The following is a 24,433-nucleotide window of genomic DNA, read 5'->3' as shown; positions in this document are numbered from 1 at the left end:
GTGGAGTGGGTTGAAAAATAGAGTTTGGCCATGGAGCAAATCGACTTCGGCTGAAAAGGCCGCTAGAGAGGTCCAAGGGAGACGAGGGTTGGCAAGCCTGAGGCGAAGTATGGCAGATAGATCCATATCAAATTTGAAGCTTCCAGACCCATTATTGGCTAACTTAACGCCACCCAAAATATGTGTCATTTACTTGACATGTTTAACAAAGTTGGAAGTTATTTACTATGCTTATTCTAAGTAATAGGGCAAGATTAAGGGCTCAGAAAAAGACAGACCCAGGCTATTTATAGCTTTACGAGGGAGATACGAACGCTGTGACTGTCTATGTAACCTGTATGATACCAATTATAGCATCTCAATTAGCCAATTGCGCAATATATAAAACCTCATTTTGTCTTAACAAACTCCCAATTTACACTTGAAAAGTTGTTCAGTCCAAACCTCCCATTTTCTTAGCCTCCAAACTTTGATCTTGCTCCAACATGTCTCTACAGTACGTACTGTACTTGTACTTGTACACTTGACAACAACATGTCGGAAAACATTGACAGTATCCTGCAACAAGAGGACAAGGAGCACTCATGTGACGTGGAGATTGAGCGCATTCTTGGCGCGTTCCAGCTGGACGCTTACTCGGTGTTGGCGCTCCAACCGGGCTGCAACACGGAGGTGATCAAGCAGACCTACCGCAAGAAGTCACTTTTGATCCATCCGGACAAGACCAAGAACACACGGGCGCCCGACGCCTTCGACAAACTCAAGAAAGCCGAGAAGGTGCTGCAGGACGACAAGTCACGGGAGCGGCTGGACAGCGTGTATGCCGATGCGCGGACAGTTTTGATCCGGGAGAAAAAGTGGACTATCCACGACGAGCGACTTAAAGGGGAGGAGTTTCTGAGCGAGTGGAAGGAGAAAACCAAGGATCTTCTGATTGAGCGGGAGCTGCGCAAAAGGCTGGCGGTCAAAGCCAAGATGGAGGAGGAGGGCCGGATGAAGAGAAAGCTGGAGGAGGAGCAGGAGGAGAGAATGAAGGCGAGATTGGAGCAAAAGGCCTGGGAAGATGGACGCGATACCAGAGTGGGTAATTGGAGAGAGTTCAAGAAAAAGGGGGGAGATAAGAAGAAGAAGCGCAAGTTGTTGGGCTAAAGAGAGAAAGAGAGGGGGAGTGAACCTTGCAAGCTGCGAATCTGGCCGGCCGCGAGATTCGAGGATTGATGCAGCGGAACACGTCTGGATGACGAGGACTCTATGTGAAGGTTTCCCTCTTGAGACGTGTTGATACGGGTTGCATGGTTGGCAGGTATTGGTTACTTGTACTCGCACGCGCTGTGATTGGATGTACTCGCTCGCACTGTGTACTTGTACTCGGACTCGTACTCATACTCGGACTGTACAGCACACAAGAAGATCCACTGTATGTATACTAAATGATATTTATTGATCTGATGTAGACTACAGGACACCTACTGTGGTACACAAGACTTGGGCACATTATACAATGATGCACGGTTCCTCAGGAATTGACACCATTGACACCATTGACATTGACATTGACTCCAACGACACACCTCTCCGCCAGAATGATGGGTTAGTAATCATCACGGCTTTTGGGTATTTTGTCAAACACAGTTCAGATGCAAAACTCACTCAGTTGCGCTCTTTGTCGTTCCAAAATGCCTCTGACCTTGGAAGATATCCGCAAGGTCTACGAGAGAATATATTTCGATGTTGGCGAAACCAAAAGACTGCACTTATTTCTCGACCTCAAGCTCACCAGTTATTTGTACCATGCGGTGGCCCTGGAAGATACCAAGACGGAGGAGCTGATTGACTACCCCGACGCTCGGTTGAGCGAGCAGGAGCAGCTGGTGGAGTACCATGAGTGCGAGGGAGATGCATTGTTGGTCAAGTTTCCCACCGAGAACCGATTTCTGACCCAAGAGAACGAAAAGGAGCTCAACAGTGAGAATATCTCCGACGCTGTGTTTGAGTGTCTGAAGACAAGGCTTCGGAAGCGAGAACCGCAACTGACGGCGGCTGCCAAGATCAGACGGGGTGGCGACTTCGATTTCCACATCATTTCAAAAGAGGGAACAGCAATAGGAGTGCATTCTGTGGTTCTATCTGCTGTCTGGCCCTTCTTCAAGGCTCTGATGGATTCAAACATGCAGGAGACGGCCAACAGAAGACTGCTGTTATCCTATCCGCACGAATGGGTGGAAGCATTGGTCTCGTACTTGTACGAGGAAGAGCAGCAAATGGGTTTCGAGCTGGCCTCGGGCGTTTTGGTGCTGTCAAGTGTCTACGATCTTCCCGAGTTGACCGCCATGGCCAGAACGCGGGTGCTCAAGGAGCCTCTGGACACTGTCAAGAGTCTGCTAGGATGGAGAAATGCATACGAGGCCCGCTGTGAAGAGGTGCAATTGCATATGGCGCGGTTTTTGGCCGGTCACAGACACGAACTACACAGCAGCGGGGCTTTGGAGGAGCTGTCTCTGGAGGAAGTTGATCAGCTGGAGGAGGATTTGAGGGTGGAAGAGGAGACATTGAGGGCTTAAAAGTGTTTTAAAACTTGTCTCTTTATAACATAGCTGTCTTATAGTAGCGAGAGACTTTACAACTGCTGTAGTTACTGGTACTCGTACTGTATGTAGCTCTAGCTAGCTCCTGCTAGTTGTTAGGTTTTGTTAGCTTTGTTAGGTCTTGTTAGCTTTGTTTCTTGATCAGCTTTACAAAAACGAAACATTAACAATCCACTATATCTCAGCCAAAACGTAAGCAATCGGACTGAAAATTTTACTACTAGCAGACACAGCCATCAGAAACCGCTTTCCCAATTTTGATGCCAATTGCTTGTCATTTAATATCATCTTTGCCCCCCCCTTCAAATTACGTCTCCCCGCATGGTCTTGCGGCTAACATGCATATGCTGCACTCCTCCAACTATAGCTGACCTGACTGGATCTAGACATCAAGACAACTCACACCGCCAAAAACATGTCGAGCGAGCGGCGACCCGAGCTGGAAGAAACTGCCGTTGACCCGGCAACGGGCTCTGCGGCGTCTCGAAAGTTTTCCATTGTCCAGGACGCGGTGGAAACGACAATTGTGGCACCGACCAACCATGGGCCCTCTCCTCGGTTTTCCACTCTCGTCCGCAACCTGTTCGAGCCGCTGGTCAATCTCTCGGCCGTGGTTGCAGCTCTGCGCAAGAAACCGACCGAGGCCAAGGCTCACATTGCCTCTCAGTTCATCAAGGGGTGGGTAGAGGAGGTTGGCAAGGACATTTATCCTGCCTTCCGTCTCATCTTACCGGACAAAGACCGAGAACGGGCCGTGTACGGGCTCAAGGAAAAGGCGCTGGGCCGTCTGTGGGTCAAGGTGCTCAATTTGGCCAAAGATTCGCCCGATGCCAAGGCGTTGAGTGAATGGAAACAAGGAGGCAACGAAAGCGCCGGCAACTTCTCCAAACGGTGCTACGAAGTGCTGAGCAAGCGAACCAGTCTTACCGACTACGGCCATATGACCGTGGACGAGGTCAATGAGCGACTGGATCTTTTGGCCGACGGAGAAACGGACCAGGCCAGGCAGATTGAGATTCTAACCTACTTCTACAAGCACATGAACGCCACGGAGCTCAAATGGCTGGTGAATATCATTTTGCGGCAGATGAAGATGAACGCGACGGAAAAGGTGTTTTTTGAGCCCTGGCATCCCGATGCCGAGTCTTTGTTCAACGTCACTGCCAGTTTGAAACGCGTCTGCTGGGAATTGACAGATCCTACTAAACGGCTGACTTCCGCAGAGGCCCAAGTGTCGTTATTCGCCTGTTTCATGCCGCAAATCGCCGCGTTTCCGAAATACTCGGGCCAGGACATTGCCGGAAAACACTTCAAGGGCAGACCGTTCTACATTGAAGAAAAGATTGACGGAGAGAGAATGCAGATGCACATGAGCGAATATGGCAACAAGTTCCACTGGTGGAGCAGACGGTCCAAGGACTTCACCGAGACGTATGGAAACTCTCTGGATGACGCTTCTGGCTCTCTGACCAAACGTCTTAGAGGTATCATCAACCCCAAGGTCAGAAACTGTGTGCTGGACGGCGAAATGGTGGCTTATGATCCTGCCACCAAGAAGATTATCCCGTTTGGAACTCTGAGAACGGCCAACCGAAACGAACAGAACGACCTGAACCTCACTAAACCCATGTTCATGGTATTTGACATTCTTTTACTCAACGATAAGCCTCTGGTGGACTACACTCTAGCTGAGCGCAAGAGAACACTTCGGACCATCTTTGCAAGGACTGATAACGAGACTGTGGGTCAGGAAGGAGTTCTGGAAGTGTTACCCTACACCGAGGCCACCACCGCTGCTGAAATCGAGACTTGCATGCGAAAGATCATTGCAGAGTCGTCCGAAGGACTGGTCATCAAAGACCCTACTTCTGTCTACAGGGTGAACACTCGAGACGATTCGTGGCTGAAAATGAAACCTGAGTACATGTCTGAATTCGGCGAGAAGCTCGATGTTGTCATTATTGGAGGCTACTATGGTTCAGGAAAACGAGGCAGTATTCTTTCCTCGTATCTTTGCGGTCTTCGGGCTGATGGATCGGACCAGTTTTGGTCCTTTTTCAAAGTGGGGGGTGGCCTGACTGCGGGTGACTACCAGGCTATTCGCACCAAGACCGAGGGCAAATGGAAACGATGGGACAAGAACGACAAGCCCAAAAACGTGCTTCTGGCGGGCCCCAATGGCGACCTAGAACGTCCAGATGTCTGGATCGAGCCGTCGGACAGTGTGGTGGTCGAGGTCAAGGCTGCTTCAGTAGTTGCTAGTGACCAGTACAAGGTCGGGTTGTGTCTGCGGTTTCCTAGATTCCGAGCCCTGCGACTGGATAAGACATGGGAAGACGGACTGACCATTTCTCAGTTTGCGGAGCTCAGACAAACAGCTGAAATGGAGGCTGAAAACAAGGAGTTGGAGCTGGAGGACAGAAAGAGACGCAATGCAGGTCCCGGAAGAGGGGCCAAACGGCTGAAACTGGCAAACGTGTCTTCTGACGAAGACGAGCTGGGTACTGATGAAAGGCCGACGTCTGTTTTCAAAGCCACGTCTTTTGCTGTGCTCTCAGACATGTCTTCTCCTCGGTACATGTCTAAAGCCGCGGTGGAAAATCTCATCAAGAAGCACGGAGGTACTGTGTTTCAGACGGTCGAAGGACCACACACGATTCCCGTTGCAGACACCCGAACTATCAAGGTCCAGGCTCTGACTAAACGGGTCCATGGTGTGGATGTGATTCGACCCAACTGGCTGTTGGATTGCATCAACGAGGAGAAACTAGTGGCTCTGGAGCCGCGAAATCTGCTGGAGTCGAGTGCCGAAACACTTGCACTTGCCAAGACAAATGTCGACGAGTTTGGAGACAGTTACACCCGCCCTCTGACCTACAAAGAGATGCAGGAGGTGTTGCGGTTCATGGACCAGTTTGATCTGGATCAAACAAACCCCCCTGACTTGATGATGGAGGTTCTGGAAACCAATGATGGAGCCGTGCCCAAGGGAATGCTCTTCTATGGCAAAAAGGTGTACATGTCGACTTCCAATATGGACACTGTTGCTCTGGAGACCCAGTTCAGAGCCTACGACGCCTTGAGATGCCTGCAATTTGGAGGAGCCAATCTCGTGACCGACATGAAAGACCTGGTGGTGGCGGTTGCCAAAACGGAAGAGGAGGCTAAAGAGCTGAGAAGGGTGTCCTCGGAACAGGTGTTTCCGTTCAGAGTGGTGTCCATCAAGTGGGTCGAGGAGAGCTGGAAGAACGGAACGGTGGAGATTGAGGACGATTACCCTCTATAACCCTTCAAATAACACTCCATATGGAAGAAATACACCTGCAATCAAACTACTCGTATTCTAGCCGTCAATATCATTTTCATTACTCATTATTCATACATTGTCATCAATCATTTTATCCCGGATGCGGAGCAGAACGTGTAATATGTGGACACGGCGTCTACAATAAGCCACGCTAAAAGGTGCTTCCACCAAGCAACGATGCTGCCATCTTGGCATCCACCCTGCTCTCGTCCAGATCGCCCTCATCTACCTCCTGGTCCTGATCCTCGGCTCGCACCTTTCGGTCTCCCGACCAAGCATCGCCTCCAGGGCCCTGGGACCGGGTCTGGGCCTGAGAAGCACCCACCCGCTTTCTGCCAAGACGAGAAAGACCGCCCCGAGCTCCGTCGGCAGCCCGGACATCGCCTCGGATGTTTTCCCACACAGCAAGCGTCCTTCGCTCGCACTCAATGACCCGCTGGGTCACTTCCCGCACGGCCTGGGTGAGATCCTCCTCGACGTTCTTGGTCAGCTTGGTCTTGCCGATACACAAGGCGTCGGAAATGCGCTTGAGACGGTTCGAGAGCCGAGTCTCGGCCCGCGTAGCCTCCTCGTACAGAGCAATGGCCTCATCGACCTTGTGGGGGTTGTGCTGGCCGGAGATTTTGATGCGCTCAGCGGCAATATGCTTGTTCTTGGCATTGGTTTGCAGAGTCTCTAACTCCCGCATCAGCAAGTGCCGGTTGGTCAGCTGCTCCTTGGCCACGTAGCCGGTCTGGGACACTAGATCGAGGGGATCCACAAACGATGCAATCTGGACAGCAGCTCGCGCGTAAGCAATGTCAGACACAGACACAAGTGCCTGGCCGAATGCGGCAAAGACAGGGCCCAGATCACGGGACCGCAGAGCTGCTGCGCCGGGGTTCAGTACGTCGCCACAGGCAATGGTCTTGTGGCCTAGCTCGGCCAGACCGAGGGCAAGTTGCCGCTCAATCTTGCATTGGCGTTCGTACTTGGACACTGTATCGGATCCAGTATTGTAGAGAGCCTTGACCACCGGTCGGAAGTCACGGAGCTCAGCATTGTCGTCTAAGGGGGGAGCCCACTGCTTCATGGCCTTTCGCTTGAGACCGGTGGCGGGGGGTCGTCGCTTTACGTTGGGGCTGTAACCAAAGTCGGCCTCCACGAAAAAGCGCATTTCGTCGTCGCGACACAAGATGGGGTCGCCACAGACCCGATCCAGCCAAGTCTGCATCACCTTGCGGGCCTGTTCGGCGGCATGGGTGTTGTTAGAGTTGCCGATAGATCCGGAAGGTAGCGCGGGGACAGCAGGCACAAAGCACTCTGCGTTGGCGCCGTTGAGATGCTCAAACAGCGCGACGAACTCGCCGTGGGTGCGCCGGATGTCTCGATAGTGCGAGGTGCGGTACTTGGGGAAGTTGGTGGTGCCTTCAAGGCGATAGATGATGGTTTTGCCGGGCTCTATTGCCATGACTCGGATCTTGAGGAACCGCTTGACCGGCTTTTTCGTTTCGCCGTCAGCAGGCTTGGTGGCGGAGATGGCATCAGCATCGGTGGCTCCGTCGGCAGGGGCAGGGGCAGCGCCGTCGACAGCAGCACTGTCAGCAGCATTGTCGCCACTGACGACTTGGTCGCTTGCGCTCTCTGCCGTGTCGTGAGCCCCCTGCTCGCCAAACCCCCCATGAACACTGACGCTGCCAACGTCATGCGCGTCGTCATCACCGTCCTCACCCACAAACGGCTTGTTGTCGTCGGCAGGCTCCTCTTCGTAAACCGCATTGGACGTCTCATCCGCCTCGCCAGCCCCGCCAACATTTCCCTTGTCATCGTCGTGGTTGTTGAGGACACCGTGTCCGTTTTCACTCTCCGCAAACGGATTATCAAACCCGTCCGGATTGTAGGGCACTGCAGAAGCCATCTTGTCTCTTGTCGTGTCGTGTCGTGTCGTGGCGTATGCGATGCAGTCTTGTCTCTTGTGTCTGCCACTCTGTGTGATGTTGCTGTGTCTGAATTCGCCGTTGTTCACCGCTTCTCTTCCTCTGTCTGTGTCAACTAACTGCCCTGTACTATTGTTTCCGCTCGGTCGGTCTCTCAAGTACTCAACTGATGAACAGATGTGGTGGTGGTGTAGGAGTGAGAATGAGGTGTACACTAGAAAAGTGACATGCGCATCCTTGACATGTCTAAACCTTAATTTCAAACTGTGGTGTGGAGATTTCAGCATCCCTAACCCTGAGACGACGGAGTACTTAGCCGCGGAGACGGAGCGAGCGTGAGTACCAAGTAGCGAGCAGGTACGACGACGACGACGACGACGACGAAACGGCGGGGTCGCGTGACCGCTAATTATTTACTCTCTCTGGAGATCACGTGACCCGCGAGAGTCAGTCTCTGTCTGCCTCTCCCTCCCTTCCCTTCAATCTAATCAATCTGATCAGAGATGCAGTTGGCGGTTCTTTTATTGGTTGTATTTGCATGCCAAGAAAGAGAGCCCTGTAGGGTGGTAACGGCGATATGGCCCCGGGGTTTGAGGGAAATGGGGCGGAGATGGAGGGGAGATTGAAAGGGGGAAATGGTTGTTATGTTTGGTTTGGTTGATTGGCGTTTAGTTTGTGCGGATCGGGTTATTTTTGGGCGTTTTGGTGTAGGTGTTGTCGCGGTGGTTGATAGGGAGAGGACGAACTTTTTTTCTTCGAGAATTGTATTTGGCGATGTTGGTATCAAACATCAGCTTTTCTATGCGCCCATTTCCTTCTGATCGAGGCAGACTCGAAAATCCTTGCTCACTCCCTTGGCGTTGAGCTATTCACCATCGCCTCCTACCACCAGAGTTCTAACTGTATGGCTGAGAACCGCGTTTCTCGTCTCAAGACTGCTCTTGGTCTCAACGTGGTCCCAGCTGTACACGGAGAACGGTTGATGCACTGAGAACGGTTGATGCACTGTTCCTTCCTATTGCCTTCCCTCCACCATGCCCGTGTTCTCTAGAACCCGAGAGGTCCTCAAAACCTCGTCTTAGACACAATATAAAGACGTCTAGTTCGCGGCTGGCTCCAATGAAGTTCTCCGGCAAGTACCGGTAGTAACTTGATGATCAGCCGTATTGGAAAAACTGAATGGGAAAAGTAACGGGAAATCTCCTCGTGATCCACGCGAACAAAGAGGAGAGCACGGGCTAGGTTAGAGAATTCGGTGCGCAACTCGTTCCAGGAGTTGGGGCGCAGGTTACCCAGAGCAGGACTCACGACAGGTGAGACCAGCTTACAGAGTAGAGACGGAGTAGCGGGCCTGGTAGGCTCCGTCGTCGTTGCCAAACTCCCGGGTAGTCGAACTTGATGATCAATCATGCCCGGACCTCTCTCGAATCTGGTGCTGGAGATGTCTCGACGCAGGGAGCGGACAGGAGGGATGAACGATAGCTGAAAATGACAGTCCAGCTATAGATGTTGAAGAGATGACACTGGAGCCATGGCTCAGACTCCGGAGTGTTCGACGGCAAAATCCTCAACATCCCATTCGGAGCTCCGTCGATTCTCACCAACGCCGCACAGTAGTCTAACCAATCTGTCCGAGTCTTCAAGAGTCGTTGGAATTCTTTTTCGGACCAGCCCGAGTAGTGAGAACCGCCATCTCCAGAATCACCGTTTATCTGCAATGCGATCCGGATATTTGTTATCTGACATGCTCCACTTGACAAATCATTGGCGAAGGGTGCTGCTAGGATCAACACCATGAAGGCCAAGGACTTGCTGGTTCTGGCGGTGGCTCTGACGCTGATGGGGGGTTTCATCTCGTGGATGTCGATGGAGCGCTTCAGCGAGGCGTCAGGGTACGCCCGAGTGGCCCAAAGGAACCTCTTCGACCGCCGAATCAAAACATACATTTTGACCACGTCTTGTGAAAGACGATGCGACCATCTGACCAGGTGGATCCCTCAGGGCACTTTTATGTTGGACGCAGACACCGCGGAGGTGGCCCCAAGGTGCAAGACCCACTCTCAATGGGACTACAAAACCGTGCCGAACATACAAGTAGGGCGAACCCCCGGTCCCGCGCCTGCAAAAAAGTACAGGTCTCCTGAGAACGACAAAGTGCGACTCATGAGCTCAAGGACCCTGACCAAAAGTTCCGCACGCCCGAGTTTCAAGACTGGATGGTTCAGATCGAGGCCAAGTACAGAAACAAGTATGCCCAGACGCTGCGGAACTGTGTCGAGGGAACCCACGAGCTGTGTATGCTTCTGGAGGACGACATTGTGTCCATCAACAAGCCCGACGTCAATCTCTTCAGACTGGCGGCCCAGACGATCCCGAAATACTCTGGTCCGGAGCTGTTGTGGGATTGTACCAAGAGAGGTAATGGATGGAGGTCTCGACGTATTGACGGAAATAAATGCCAGTGTCGAATTGTGCACAGAGACTATGCTGGGTGTCTGGCGGACTATTTTGATACGTCCGGAGCGCCTGCGGATATCGCTCTGGCCAGTGGAAAGGCCTATTGTAACATGAAACAAAAGTGGTTTCTTCGGGTGCAGCAGCATGTTGGAAGGAATAGTAGCATGGGTCATAACAATTGAGGCGATGGTGACATGGTGTGGTTGTGTCTGAACGACCTTAGACATTGATATAATTAATAGTACGATACAAGTACAACGTTAGTTGTGGGTGTTAGATACATGTACTTCTCGTACGGTACTGGCATTTCCTGGTGGTTGGGTTCACCAAATCATCTTGCGATACTTGAATCGGGCGCTCTTGACGGTTTGCTTGAACTGCGTGTCATCGAAAGACGGAGAGAAATGTCTCCATGATCATACACGACATGTGACATCCCTTCTCACATTGTATCCGGGCATGCATAAACGGATCTGTGTCCTCGACAATCTGGCTGAAAGTCCCAGCTCTCCGCACCCCCCCCCCCCCCCCCCCCCCCCCCCAGAGTCAGTTCGTCCTGTGGCTGTGTCTCATTCCACCAGTTTCGGGCCTCTCCAAATCCCGCTGTCTTCAGGCCCTCTTTGCAGGGCTCTCTGGCCACGTAGACGCCCCGTCCAAGCCATTGCGGAACGGTACAGGTGCCTCCAGATCAATCACAGACGGTATCAGACGAGCCTGGTACACAAGAGGCGTGTTCAGCGGGCCCTGTACGAACAGCTGTTGTGTCCAGGTGAACAGAAACCACTCAAACAGGGTCACTGCGGCGGCAACCACCCCACAGATGGAGTATCCTCGTCACACCGAGAGTTTCTTCAGCATCAGAAGGGACGTGATTACGTCTATCTGAGTCTGTGTCGTGGTATGTTGGAGTTGACAGACTGATGTGTAGGAGTCGAGTATTGTACTGTAGGTACATTGCACTATTTAAGATTGAGGGATGAGAATATCATCACACATTTGGGGGCGGCATTGAGGGTGGTGGGGGCGATAAATGGAGATGAGAGGGAGATATTACCATCAAGCTGAGGATTGGCATTCATTTAAATCCACTTTTGTTGACATAGCGTCATTATTGGTCGGGATATGTGGACTCCATATTCTCCGGCATTTACTTACCAACTCCAAGTATATATGTCAACTGTATGTGGTCTTTTACTTGGGGGAAACAGAGAGTCTCAAACTCGAGGAAAAGTGGGTGAAAGAGATTAGTTTTTTACCCACTGACTTCTGTTCATGCCAACATAGTGTATTTCCAATCTTTCTGTTCGAATTTTGTCCTGAAACACGCTGGAAACAGCCGTGTTGTCCAGTTCATCTACAGTTCAGATCCGTCATTTAATCCACCACGACCGTTTTCCCCGTGTCCAACAACGTTATTAGTTCCGCACTGTACGTGAGTCACACTACTTGTAGCACTTCTTCACCGCCACTAACGACATGAAACTGATGCTGAAACCGACCGCGGGCAACCGGCTGCTCAAGGGCATTGTGTTCGACATGGACGGCACGCTGTGCGAGCCCCAGACGTGGATGTTTGGCCAGATGCGGGCCGCTCTGGGTATCGACAAGTCGGTGGACATTCTGGATCACGTCCACTCGCTGCCCGATCCCGAGCAGGAGGAGGCGCAGATGAAGCTGCGAGCCATTGAGACCAGAGCCATGGTCGACATGACCGCGCAACCCGGTCTGCTGCCGCTGATGGACTACCTCAAGAAACACTCGGTCAAGAAGACCATTTGCACCCGCAACTTTCCTGCTCCGGTCCAGCATCTTCTGGATGCGTTTCTGAGCGACCACGTGTTCGAGCCCATTGTCACGCGCGAGTTCAAGCCTCCCAAACCCCACCCCCAGGGCATCCTCAACATTTGCAAGGAGTGGGGAGTGGAGCCTGGCAACGTCATTATGGTCGGAGACAGTGTCGACGACATGGCTGCTGGCAAGAGCGCCGGCGCCACGACGATTCTGCTACAGAGCGACGTCAATGGCCATTTGAACGCCGACCCTCGAACCGATCTGGTCATCAACAGACTGGACGAGATTATCGGGTTGATTGAAGAAGGTATTGAGCTGAAACAATAGCCAGTGAGCGAGGCAATTGCAGGCGATTCGAGCACTTGTCTGAACCTATCAAAGTTGTGCCATGACCCTTCAATTGCACACCTATAGTCGGTGGCAGGGGTTCCCGAGAATGACCCTACATCGTGGTTCGGTAACACTGTCTATGGCAGGCATGTGTCCACTTTGAATCTGATACATAATGAATGAATCATACTAGACCTGGGTATGAGCTGACGGAGGTCCCGAGTCAGCTCTGGACCGCTTTTTTGGAGTCGCAGATGTCGTGTTCTGGTGAATCCGAATGGGGCACTGAAGTGTGCAGTCAAGGAGGAGCTTCCTGCCGGCCGAAGCTAGTCAATGGCTTCTGATGATGTCCACTGGATTTTAACCGGATCAATTGAGTGAACCGAGAGACTCTGTGGAGTTTTCCCAGTCCAGCTACTGCCAGTTGACTGACAGCGGCCGAGTGTGGCTCTCGTCAACCTCATTGACCACATGCCACCCTCCAGAACGCTTCCGCGCAACAATGAGACCCGACACAGTCCGACACCGAAGGAGTGAGAAACAGAGGGCTCGAAACCTCCGACGTTCTACCCTTTAATGACTCAGCTAACGCGAACCTCGTTAACTATCTCTCCTGGCCACGTGACCAAGACCTTGCGAACTCCTGGTAGGTTTCAGTAAGACTAGATCTGCCACCTCAATGGGACCTTTTCCACTCCCCTGAACCACTTACTCTAGCCATCTAGTATAGTTGACATTCTCGCTGCTCTTTCAACTACGTCAACTAAACCCAACAAAGTCCCAACAACCACAACAAATCTGCCATCGGCCGATATCTGGCAGTTTGAGAGCAACTTTATTGCCAACATACGAGCTTTTTGCGCGCTACTCTGCCGCTTTTCGGCTTTCTTCCCGGTGTTTTTTTTTTTTTACTTTTTTTTTTTCTTACTTTTTCCCGCGCGACTTTGCCGCCCAAACCTTGAGCTCTAATGCCGATCTGGAATGAGATCGACGGGGGTCGTGAGCCCGAAATACAACTCAAACTGGCGATCACGTGATATCTGTCGATTCGTTTCGGCTTCAGGAGTATGTCTGTCTTATCGGTTTTTCGAAACTCGCACTATTCGCTCAAATACATCCCCGATCCGTTCCCTCAACCCACCGACGGATCGACATGACATTCTAGGTCCACCTCGCCGCCGATCCAGCGGTTTTCTGAGAGTTTGAAATGTCCGAGACATGGACACAAACTGTTGAGCAGGACTGAAACAAGAACGCGGCTTCCAAGGGGGTAGCGAAGGGGGGAGGAGCAGATTCAAAGTCAGACTGTGCGTTTCAAACCGACACAAGGTCGGTGAAAAGGCGTTCGAAACGCGGCTCAACAAGTCTGAAACAAGTCGCAATGAAATGTACGCCCGCAAATACACGTACGGCCTACTTCCCAACCGCCCAAGCTGCACAGATCGACCTATTATCCTGCACTAAAACTACCCTGCAGTGACAAGAAGCAAATCACAAAGTGTATAGCCGAACCGACACCACGTAGGGTGCGGTGGCATGCGATAGGGTGCGGTACGGAGCGAGAGGGTGCTGTACGGAGCGGTACGATGCTCGCTGAATCGTCCATCGTTGGGAGGGTGACTAAGCTGATAAGATGAGAGATTGTGAGAGGACAGAGTGCTCCGCAGAGTGAGGGGGGTTGGAACCAAGACAAGTATTGGACTGAGGGGGATGAGTTAGGGAAGGATTAAATCAAGTGCCTGAGTTGCTGTTGTTTGTAGAGAGTGTTTTACGACCATCTTCATAAGTGGTTCCAGGTGGCAGTAATACAATCGAATAGAAGAAGAGGCGGACTTTCGAGAGACGAGATGAGTTGTTCATATAGTAATTCCATGTCCTCAAAATTCCTCAATGTCTTTTTTTCTGAACATCGAGAGTCTTCTGGAGCTTTGGAATGCTTCAAGAGGTAGCTCGTAAGCTGTGGGTACAAGGAGGCTATGTAATATCTCTTCTGGACTCATAGCTAGACAAATTGGCAGCACAAGATGTTAAATGAGTCTTCTAGACCATCTCCAGTTTGTCTTTCATGTCTTTACGAAGGTCCAAAAACTTTTACCAGACATTTCGTTTCCTACCTTTTAATCGCGGAACAACTCATCGTAAACGACCATTTTGGGTCGAAATCGGTCCATTTGTTAACCAGACAGGTTATTTCAGCCCGTGTATTCTCCAGGAATCCTGTTTATCTGAGCTGATCCTCTCTGCAGCCACCGTCTGTACCCTGCGCCTGGAACAGTGGACGTGAGCATGGAGGTGGAGGTTCTGGGGTTGAATCGAGCGTCAATTGGCTGCTTATATTGGTAGCTAGAACCGATGCATCAACAATGGGTTCCTTTTGTTCCCCAGATACCCGTCGATACATAATTCCACGTACTTGTACTTTCGAGGGGAGGTCGTAGTCTGTCGAGTCCGTCTGACAACGGTCTGGGGACATGTGGGGCTCTTTGGAGAGTCACAAAACGGTTTTAATACGTCAATATCAGACCCATGAGCCTTTTGACGACTCCAAAAACACGGTTTCTATATCCATTACGGTCTTGTTTGGATGGTGTGACTGCCATAAGAACATGATGGAGATACTGTTCAGCTTGGATGGAGAGAAACAGGTTGGTGGTTTTAGCCAGTCTGGAAACTTCAACTAGTTGGTAGATAGTTCACTAACAACTCATCAACTCATAGTCTCTCCAAGACTCAGAGTGACCACTGGTCATGCCTCAGTACAACAAAAGGCCAACTTCTGCGCGACGGCTGTCTTGGTGCGTCTCATGGAGAGAAAATTTTTCATATATACCTCGTCGTACTCGTACTCGTACTCGTACTCGCCAAACCTCGGCTAATTGTTTCACTGGAGCAAATCCGTAGCCTCCAGTGTCTCAGTCCACGGAGCCTGTTTCAACGGGTCTCGGAAGCACCAGATCGAACAAAATCAAGAGACGATGACGAGAATGAGACAAAGCGGGGCCGCTAAAACATCCAAGTCAACTGTTGGAGCTTGTCGGATGAGTTTCCACCGAGTTTGAGAAGATCCAACCAAGTTCAACATTCCAAACGAAGCTCAACATTCCAACGGACCGCCAGAGACAGGTTGGCCAGATAGAAATACAGCAAGTTCAATTTCAGATGGGAATAAAAGCAAAATTCCCATCCGGCAGCTTTTTTCCGGATAAAATGTAATATTGTATGTACTTAACAGACGTCGATCGAACGGCGTGGTGTATAAGAGAACCTTTGGAGGGGGAGAGGCACGTTACTTTCGGTATCACCGGACCATGTCACCAGATTATGTACCCGATCTTGTCACCAGATGGTGTCACCGGATGAGATCATGTGACTTTTTCCTGCCGCGTTCTTCGGGTCTCGAATGTGCGCTTCGACAACGATCGGCAATGATCGGCAACGATTTCGGGTCGGGTCCGGGAGTCTTGGAAAGGACAGAGGCGGAGAAAGATGCAGTTTCTGCTATTACTTGAAAAGTCACGACACGGCATGTGGGCACGAAACCTGGGCCCTTCACCGTGGTTGAACCCGTTGTGATAATCAATGCCACGCGGCCCTGCTTGTCTGAAACATGCCACAATGCATTATCCAGTACGTCTGAAACGGAAGAAACAAAGGCTTGTAACGGTAGAATGGGTGGAGTGGGTGGAGAAACGTGGACATGCGCGCAGAGATTCGGGTCTTACTTGTGATCACGTTCAGACCGAAGACTACAAAATGTAGTCCTGAAGACTCTAGACAGTCGATCTGACGTCCTCGTGGGTCACTAAACTTCTTGGTTCTTCAAATGAGCAGTTCTCCTCACTCAGACGGTGGCATTGCGAAATCTGGACCGTCTTGACCGTCTTGACCGTCTTAACCGTCTAGTCTTGCCGTCTTGTCTTGTCCCTCTAGTCTTGCCGTCTAAATCCCTCTCCAAGCTGAACCCTGGTATGACAAGGACTAGAAAATCTCAAGGGAGTACACGGTACATGCCCTAGCATGACCATTTCGGTTTCTCACCGACTTGGCTGCCCGCTGGAGATATGGCTCAAGAAAAGATCAGTGCTTTCGTAGCAAAGAACATGTTGAAAGGTACAATCTCAGCGAATCGCCATTTGCACATGACATCACGTCCATTATCCAAGATTGGTCCGATGGTCAGTCAGGGTATCAAGTCATATCAAGTCCTAATGAGCCTTCGGTCGAAAAAGTCAGACAATGACCCGCCGTTCCACGTTCCCATGTAAATATGAACATGTCTCGTGTTCAATGGGCTGACAATGGAAACTAGTACCAGCCCACTCTTGAGACGGTGATCAGATGTACAAGTAGACATGTTGAAAGAACGTGGGACCAGAAAACGATGGAACTGTCGACATGAACGAACTCACGCAACACTAGATTACCTTTTGACTGGCTATTCTGGCACTGGTAACTGCTGATGAGCTGCTCCACCAAGTCCCACACAGTTGAAAAGCACCCCTAACATTCATGAGTGGGGGAACTATGAGTATGTACTGTCCAACTACGTCTATCGAACTACAAGTAGGAACTGCCAGTGTTCTAACTCCACCCACCCACTCACGTGACTCACGTGACCTCATCGATTCACATTACTCGCTCTAAAAGTATGGTATATACATAGTCTTCTTCCACCACCCTTCTACGTACTCCTGCTTCCTGCTCCCCCATCCATCCTCCGCTCCCCACCACCATGTGACATCACGTGACCCCACATCTCTCCTCTTGGATCCCATATCGCCAATCACATGCATCACGTGACTCTTCTTCCCGCGAGAGCACGTGTTTTTGCCCCACCATCCACCGCAGTTATGCATGAAGATCGACAGAGGGGGAGAAAGGGAGACAGGGAGAGAAAAAAGGGGGGGGGGGAAGCGAGGTCACGTGACTAGAATACGATCGAGGGTATATGTTTGGTTTTTACCCTAACCTTTACTGTCATTCTCAACATTCTTACGATAACTACACAAGCTGCATCCTACCCCAACTACCAAGTACAATAATTGTCAACATGTTGAGGAACAAGCTGAGGAACAAGTCAGAGAGCGGTTCTACCCCTCGTTTCATATTAAGGTTATCCAATTAGACTTCTCCTGTCCGGATAAGACTTAAAGTTAGGCTTACGAATTTCAAAAATAAGCTTTTCGATTGTAGTATGATTTAGAGTTTGGTGTACGGCAAATGAATTATCGTGAGCATGTTGATGTTGGATTGGGATGGTTGGTTGATTTGGCGTATTTGGGGTTTGGAGTTTGGAGGTTGGAATTTTTGGGGTTGATTTTGGGACTTGTAGGAGGTTTGTGGAGTCTTTTAAGGCTTCTTTGGATTTTTTTAGAATTTTTTGCATTTTTTGAATTTCATTGGTATTTTTATAAATTAGTTTTAATTCACTGAAAATTTGGAAAAATGAAAAATTCGGATCGAGACGATTCGCGAAATGGTTGGATTAGCAAATTGGAGGGACTCGCAAAAAAAGACATGACATTATATGAACTGAAAACACTAGGTACGCCCCTCCTGTTCCTCCTCTACCAGGGGGATCGACAACAATAAGGGCTTTGTTGTTTAATGCAAAAAGCAATTTGGGCCGTGGATAGGTCCAAAGAAAGACCTTGTAGGGTCAAAAAGCAACGTCGAGCCGTGTTGAGTGTACAAGACTTAGATAAAGATACGAGAAGTGAAGATTTGGCGTTTTGCAATGTCCAGACACTTGGTTGGTGCTAGATACGAGTACAAGTACATTATGTATAGTACAGTACCACAAGCAGTAGCACATACTAGAGCTTTTAGAGACATCAAAGATCAAGTACAGCCACTATTATCGACTGTAGATCTCTCGCCGCTATCACTTTTATCTCTTCTGTCGTTTTTTTTAGCGGTTTTCACGCACAGACTTTTTTCCATTACTAATGATGAGTAATGCAACAGTGCCGTTCGAGCATCTCGACAAGACAACTCCGGAGTAATAATACCAAATTGCCGTCCAAAACAGAGTCAGATCATCACGAATCTCTACCAGCGCCGTCAGACCTAAGCGAAACCCTGTCTTCAACGCTCGCTTACCTGCCGCGCGATATTATTGAGTGTCCTTTACCCGACATGAGTAATGTAGTTGGGCAGCACAAACGCCGTGTGGTGACAACATTATCCATGTCGTACAGTGCCCACAACTCTCTCGCTGTGAGGTCACGACCCACCAGCGTGGTCACCACACCAGGCATGTAATCCCACGACACCAGCAATGTAAATGCCCACGACACAAACAATGCAATCACCACATCAACCCTGTAAGGCTCACCAAAAGAGGAGAGTGTTCATCCTAGAATGGCATAATATCTCATTTCTGCCAGCCAAATATATGAGCTATAATACAAGTTCAAGTTGCACTTGTCTTGTGCCAAGAACCATCCACAAGTACAAGTTGCGTGCAGGGCTGTCACATAGAAGCCGTCGTTCCGTGACAGGCCAATGTCATGGGCACTAGGAGTCCAATGTCGTGACTAGGTGAACTTTATTCGTCTATCTGGGGACAGTTTTGGAGACCCTTGGAGTCATATAAATCACAATCAGATCAAGTGCACGATACTCCCCGTTTCATCAGCTGCATTTCCATACCATTCACGTCATGACATCGCCAGTGTCACCCCCAACGGCCCCGTTGTCACCACCACAAGGTTGACGTGCCCATCACAAAGACCATGTCGTTACTGGCAGGCACCCTTGCAGGGGTCGCAAAGTGCAACGGACCGAAAACCCACATGTCAAAGACGCAGATATACGTACAATGGCGCGCCCGGCTATTAGCCCAGGCCAGTCACGTGACCACAAGAGAGGCGGTATATGTCTTTTTTTTTTAGCCATCTCCGTTTTCCTTTTTTTCAATTTTTCAATGTTTCAACTCTCATCACGTGATATAGATAAGGTTTGGTCATGTGACCTGCGGCATGCTGGCTGCCCCACATCATCCGCAACCCGCGCTTGTGCCAATGTATGCAGAGTGTGTATGTATGATTTTTTGGGCGGCAGTCAAAAAAAAAAAAATTAAAAAAAATTGAGGGATTTTCGCGAAAATGCGCAAAAATAGTATTTGACGGAAAATACAAGTAATTGTGATATACAGCAGCGGTAGAGAATTTTGGAGCGTCCTTGGCTGTTTGGTTTACGCGTTTTTTTCTCGTTTTTTTCTTTTTTCACATTTTTCACATTTTTCTCTTTTATTTTATTTTGTTTCGTTTTAGTCCGTTTTAGTAAGAGATCCCATTCGGACACCCACCCTGCAGGCGTGCATAGGTTCTCTGTACACTGACAATTCGTTTGTGGGCAGTTTCCGACTCTCTCTATGCACCAAATCTGTGGTGGAGATTTTATTGTCATTTTTGAGTCTTCTTTTTTGTTTCTTTTCTTGCGCAGCGGAATTTTCGATCCGAATTTCCAGCAAGGTTTTGGGAGGTGAAAAAAATCGCAAAATCGAGGCAAGAAAAAAGCGGGACACGCGGCATCAATGTCGTACGGCTACCGAGGCAGACAGACGAGAGGAGACCGATGGAAGATGGGCACGACAAGGACGAGAGTCGTTCAAGGGTGGGTTCGGGTGAGTTGCGCTTATTATTGGTTTTTTTTTTCCGAAATTCCGCGGATTTTTCTGAATTTACTGATATTAATGAATTTCCTGATATTTGTGAATTTCCTGATATTTATTTATGAATTCCCTGCCTGATATTTATGAATTACCTGATATATATGAATTTCCTGCCTGATATTTATAAATTTTCTGATATTTATGAATTTTCTGATATTTATTAATTTCCTGATATTTATGAATTTTAGTGATTTATTTCTGATTTTTTTAGTGTAAAAAGTGCCAAATATTCTTCTATTTGTCGTTGTTGATTTAACATGCTGTAAACCGTCGGTCCCACCTGTCAAATATGCAGAGAATGAGGAGACGGAGAGAGTTGAAAACTCGATCAAGAACGAGCCCAGCGACTTTTGCCGTCAGTCTGCGTCATTTCTTTTGATTTATTAATTATTTCTTTAAATATTTATCTTTTCATCTTTTCATCTATTTACCTGTACCTATTTACTTTTACAAACTTCCAATTTTCCACGGCGCAATCTTCAAAATGTATTACTCTTTACTCTTTACATTTTACATACCAACCAAGATCATTATTATTGCACAAATAAGTGGCCGTTTTAAGTTGGCCGGTTTTGGGTTTGTATTTTTGGGTTTGGCTTTGGCTTTGGCTTTTAAGCTCGAGGTGTATTTTGGGTTGATTGTCTCGTCTTTTGTCTTTTGTCTTTTGCACCTCGCTTTTCGGCTTTCTTTAGTTTTTGAATTAAACGGAAATAGAGTTGTTGACCTGGGTCGTCGGAGATTTGGGCGCTGAATGAGGGAGTCGAACAGACCTGTAGCGGCGTGTGGAGAAAAGAACTCGCCATGTGAACCACATTGGCATCTCGGGCTCTTGTCTGGCTCCCGTTAGACGCCCCAGTCACGTGGTTCGCCCGCGGGGCTTACCCTACCCCGCAACAGAGTTTGCTCGGCAGTGACGCACTACAAGATGGTGCACCTCTCACCACCTACCTCCTGCACATATACCGGCAATAGATAGGTGGAGGGCCGACGGACTGGTGAGGCGACCTTTGAGAGAACGACACCTAGACCGAGCGCAAAACTACCGCCGCCGATTTCACAGCAACACAGATACCAGTGAGTAACGACAGGCACGACTGCTGGATGGTGACACAGACAGAGAAGAGCCACAGACAGAGGCGGGAGACACAGACAGAGGGCACAGAGCTCACAGAGAGAAACGAAACAAGCGAGAGGTTTGTTGTTGTTGTTTTTTTCGAGGAGGAGTTGGAAAAAAGGGCGGCCAAAGACCGACTTTTGGGGGGCGTGGGCAACAACCGGTCGTCTCTCTCTCAGCAGCAATGTAGCGGGTGTTGATTTGGGTGTCGTTGACAGGCAGCCATGTGATGGGTGGGTGTGAGAGATGAGGTGGTGCTGAAAAGGAAGGGTTTAGGGTAATCATGGTGGCACGATATGGCAACACCCCAGAGGTCCTATTCGCAACGCTCCTTCACCACAGCTCGACACCGCCTACCCCGCATCGCCACACCAGCTCTCCGGGTCACGAACAACGTCTCTGCGGCAAGTGCCAGTACTAACACAGACCGACGCACAAACGCACGCACGCGCTACTACAAGACACTCTTCCACAGTGGCAACCTGTCCACAGACACACAAGTGAGTATCAACACATGGAGATGGCATGAGGGGTGACGGAGGCGGTGGTGAGAAGGTGGAGATGATGTTTTGGTCTGGGAAGCTCTGACGATGCTCCGATTTTTGCCGCTCAGCTCCGGCTCAGTTCCGAACACTGGTGACACCTTCAACCCCCGCTAGCTCTGCAGCTAAAATCTGGGCCAACAAACGCGGCTAGAGTATCATCACCTTGGGTCCCATGCAATGCGTACGCCTTTCGGACCCCAATATATACGTCCCGTAACTAACTCAGCACACACAATCCACACACTATTGGTCAAGTGAGTACGACAGATGGGGATATGAGCATCCGAAGCAAGCAAGGGAAGCTGGAGAAGGAGCAGGAGAAGACAGAGCAGACAGAGCAGACAGAGCAGACAAGACGGAGCAGATAGATAAGGCGATCGTTCAGGCTGGGCTACATGGTGACGTTCTTGGCTGAGCATGGACGAGCAATCCTACGATGCACAACCACGCCAACACGGTCTACAAGATGAAAGACACAAAGCATACATCTGCTCGCAGGTGCGAGGCACGGAATCGTGGAAGCCATTACAGACACTTGACGCCCTAGGATATGACGCCTCCGACAACCGATGACGACTCCGACAAGGAGACAACTCGAGGCAGCAAGCAACCAAGACATGAGTGCAGACACGACTAACAGACACAACTGCTCGACACCGTGCCCCCCTGCAGTCTACCATAAATACAAGTGCCATTATCAGTCGCGGTCTCTCGTCTTGATCTCTCGCACAGCTCTGGTACAACTCCAAGTTCCAACTACTCCTCCGCGCACCCATCCCACATACTAACCTAGATGTCGACACGAAGAGGCCCCTGGAGTTCGGAGGAAGATCTCCGTCTGCTGTCTCTGATCGACGACCACGGCCCCACCAACTGGGTGCGCATCTCGCAGATTCTCGGATCTCGGACCCCCAAGCAGTGCCGAGAACGGTACCATCAGAACCTCAAGCCGTCACTCAACCACAGCCCCATCTCCGAAGAGGAAGGAATCTACATTGAGCAGCTGGTGGCTCAGTATGGCAAAACTGGGCCGAGATTGCGCGCCATCTCAACGGCCGATCCGACAACGCCGTCAAGAACTGGTGGAATGGAGGAGCCAACCGGAGACGGCGAGCCACCCTAGCTGCACATCAACGACGACCCACCTGGGACTTCGGCGCCCATGGAGGCGGACCTGGAGGACCCCCTCCCCCACCACCGGCCACACACGGTGTCCCCGGCATGCATGGTCCTCCTCCCGGAGTGGTTGGTCATCCCGGAGGGTCTCCTCCCGACGGTGGCACCACACTTCCCCCCATGACGCCATACCACTCCACCAACCCACAATACAACCGGCGGCTCTCACTGCCCAACCTGGCACCAGATCATGTGCCGCCACACCTATCCTCTCACACGGGACATCACGGACACAGCCATAGTACATCTGTGAGTCTCGCGGCGAGCCACAGCAGCAGCTACGCCAACAGCCACGCACACACGCCTGAGGAACGTGAGTCACACCATCTGCCGTCGCTGGTAGCTGTTGGGGGAGGGGTGGGCGCACCGCCTCCTCCTGCCCCCGGAGGAATCGTGTTCAACTCCGCGTACACGGATTCCGCCGGATCAGCTTTTAGCGGCAGTGGAGGAGGTAATGGAGGCGCTGCTCCGGGCCCGCAGGGATCTTCAGTGGGTCCCACTGCCGGCCCCGGGCCCGGAGCGCCCACTGGAACGTCCCCAGTGTCGACCCGTTCGCTTCATCATCTTCCTCCCTCCCGATACAACCGACGACAGTCAGCCACCACCGTGTCCACGGGCTACTCGTCGTCGCGACAGTCGTCTATTGGCGGCCTGTCTTCTGTGTCGGACACGGACGATCCGTTTTCGTTTGGATCGTCGCTCAGCAAGTACTCTCTGGGTAACAGTGCCAGCAACTCGCGCCGAAACTCGCACGTTCCCACAGCCACCGCCTCATCGAGCTCCCTTGATCCGGGTGCTCCACATCCTGCTCTGCTGCATTCGCGTCTGCATCAGCTTAGCAACGCGAACAGCGTGTCCAGCAGCAGCGTCAACGCGTCATCTCCAAGTGATAGCGGCAGCAGCAGGCCTCCCAGCAACCGGGGAAGCTTGTCTGGCCCCACCGGGCCACCTACGATGAACCTGGGCCACCGCCATAGCGTCACTGGAGTGCAGATTGAAAAGGACAAGGAGGGTGGAGGAGAGAAGTTGAAGATTTCCAACTTGTTGAGTTAGGGCTCATGAAATGCCGCGCAAAACACTTAATAGCGGTTACACATTGTATAGTAATGTATTTATTTATATGGTAGGTGGGCGATGATCAGAGCAAAGCAGATGAACCATGCTACATTAGTAGACGATATTTTGTACACTGTACATGGGTACTTGTAGCCGAGTGCGATTCACGAAGCATCTTACGAGTGCAAGTATAGCTGGAACACATTTTTTTTATATCTATATACTTGTTTCATCACTCTTGGCACCCCTATTGCACTTTTCACCCGCACGCTAGCCATATAGTTCATGATGCTTGGACAAGACGGCCATGGACCATCCTACCAGAAGGACAGCGGCGAAGAACATGTTGGAGAAGATACTGACGGTCCGGGGGTTGGCCATGGCGTTGGTGGGTGGGGTGGGGTTGCGGACCTCCCTGGACATGGCGAGGGTGACGTTGATCATTTGGGTAACCACCAGAGGGAGGCCCACAATAATG

The 24,433-nt window shown here is 50.5% G+C and overlaps 10 protein-coding genes and 1 pseudogene across 10 annotated transcripts; 8 read left to right on the top strand and 3 right to left on the bottom strand.

Annotated features, from left to right (window-relative positions):
• Positions 1–534: 534 nt before the first annotated feature.
• Positions 535–1,149, top strand: YALI1_D27068g (uncharacterized protein; the record flags this gene model as incomplete). The annotated part of the gene is made up of 1 exon (XM_503111.2): positions 535–1,149. One exon carries the CDS (start codon positions 535–537, stop codon positions 1,147–1,149), a length of 615 nt encoding a protein of 204 aa, XP_503111.2.
• A 488-nt stretch (positions 1,150–1,637) lies between these two features.
• YALI1_D27057g (uncharacterized protein) lies at positions 1,638–2,561 on the top strand (the record flags this gene model as incomplete). Its single annotated transcript, XM_503110.2, has 1 exon — positions 1,638–2,561. The coding sequence occupies one exon, from the start codon at positions 1,638–1,640 to the stop codon at positions 2,559–2,561; it is 924 nt and encodes a 307-aa protein (XP_503110.2).
• Positions 2,562–3,000: 439 nt separating this feature from the next.
• On the top strand, positions 3,001–5,871 carry YALI1_D27044g (uncharacterized protein; the record flags this gene model as incomplete). Its single annotated transcript, XM_503109.3, has 1 exon — positions 3,001–5,871. The coding sequence occupies one exon, from the start codon at positions 3,001–3,003 to the stop codon at positions 5,869–5,871; it is 2,871 nt and encodes a 956-aa protein (XP_503109.3).
• Positions 5,872–6,043: 172 nt separating this feature from the next.
• Positions 6,044–8,095, bottom strand: YALI1_D26993g (uncharacterized protein; the record flags this gene model as incomplete). The annotated part of the gene is made up of 1 exon (XM_503108.2): positions 6,044–8,095. One exon carries the CDS (start codon positions 8,093–8,095, stop codon positions 6,044–6,046), a length of 2,052 nt encoding a protein of 683 aa, XP_503108.2.
• A 348-nt stretch (positions 8,096–8,443) lies between these two features.
• Positions 8,444–8,799, top strand: YALI1_D26988g (uncharacterized protein; the record flags this gene model as incomplete). Its single annotated transcript, XM_068282803.1, has 2 exons — positions 8,444–8,524; positions 8,569–8,799. The coding sequence occupies 2 exons, from the start codon at positions 8,444–8,446 to the stop codon at positions 8,797–8,799; spliced, it is 312 nt and encodes a 103-aa protein (XP_068138904.1).
• Positions 8,800–9,602: 803 nt separating this feature from the next.
• On the top strand, positions 9,603–10,379 carry YALI1_D26978g (uncharacterized protein; the record flags this gene model as incomplete). Its single annotated transcript, XM_066094303.2, has 1 exon — positions 9,603–10,379. One exon carries the CDS (start codon positions 9,603–9,605, stop codon positions 10,377–10,379), a length of 777 nt encoding a protein of 258 aa, XP_065950375.2.
• Positions 10,380–10,676: 297 nt separating this feature from the next.
• On the bottom strand, positions 10,677–11,081 carry YALI1_D26963g (Compare to YALI0D21329g, Misc non-coding, similar to Q6C226 Yarrowia lipolytica YALI0F11407g no start; annotated as a pseudogene).
• Positions 11,082–11,741: 660 nt separating this feature from the next.
• YALI1_D26956g (uncharacterized protein) lies at positions 11,742–12,383 on the top strand (the record flags this gene model as incomplete). Its single annotated transcript, XM_503106.3, has 1 exon — positions 11,742–12,383. The coding sequence occupies one exon, from the start codon at positions 11,742–11,744 to the stop codon at positions 12,381–12,383; it is 642 nt and encodes a 213-aa protein (XP_503106.2).
• A 579-nt stretch (positions 12,384–12,962) lies between these two features.
• On the top strand, positions 12,963–13,355 carry YALI1_D26943g (uncharacterized protein; the record flags this gene model as incomplete). Its single annotated transcript, XM_068282802.1, has 2 exons — positions 12,963–13,042; positions 13,112–13,355. The coding sequence occupies 2 exons, from the start codon at positions 12,963–12,965 to the stop codon at positions 13,353–13,355; spliced, it is 324 nt and encodes a 107-aa protein (XP_068138903.1).
• Positions 13,356–13,462: 107 nt separating this feature from the next.
• YALI1_D26934g (uncharacterized protein) lies at positions 13,463–13,992 on the bottom strand (the record flags this gene model as incomplete). Its single annotated transcript, XM_068282801.1, has 2 exons — positions 13,463–13,846; positions 13,903–13,992. The coding sequence occupies 2 exons, from the start codon at positions 13,990–13,992 to the stop codon at positions 13,463–13,465; spliced, it is 474 nt and encodes a 157-aa protein (XP_068138902.1).
• An 8,952-nt stretch (positions 13,993–22,944) lies between these two features.
• YALI1_D26844g (uncharacterized protein) lies at positions 22,945–23,952 on the top strand (the record flags this gene model as incomplete). The annotated part of the gene is made up of 1 exon (XM_068282800.1): positions 22,945–23,952. One exon carries the CDS (start codon positions 22,945–22,947, stop codon positions 23,950–23,952), a length of 1,008 nt encoding a protein of 335 aa, XP_068138901.1.
• Positions 23,953–24,433: the final 481 nt, after the last annotated feature.

Source organism: Yarrowia lipolytica, chromosome 1D (assembly GCF_001761485.1).
Source record: "Yarrowia lipolytica chromosome 1D, complete sequence".
In the NCBI taxonomy this organism is placed as follows: Eukaryota; Fungi; Ascomycota; class Dipodascomycetes; order Dipodascales; genus Yarrowia; species Yarrowia lipolytica.
This window is presented reverse-complemented; position numbering and strand designations above follow the sequence as displayed.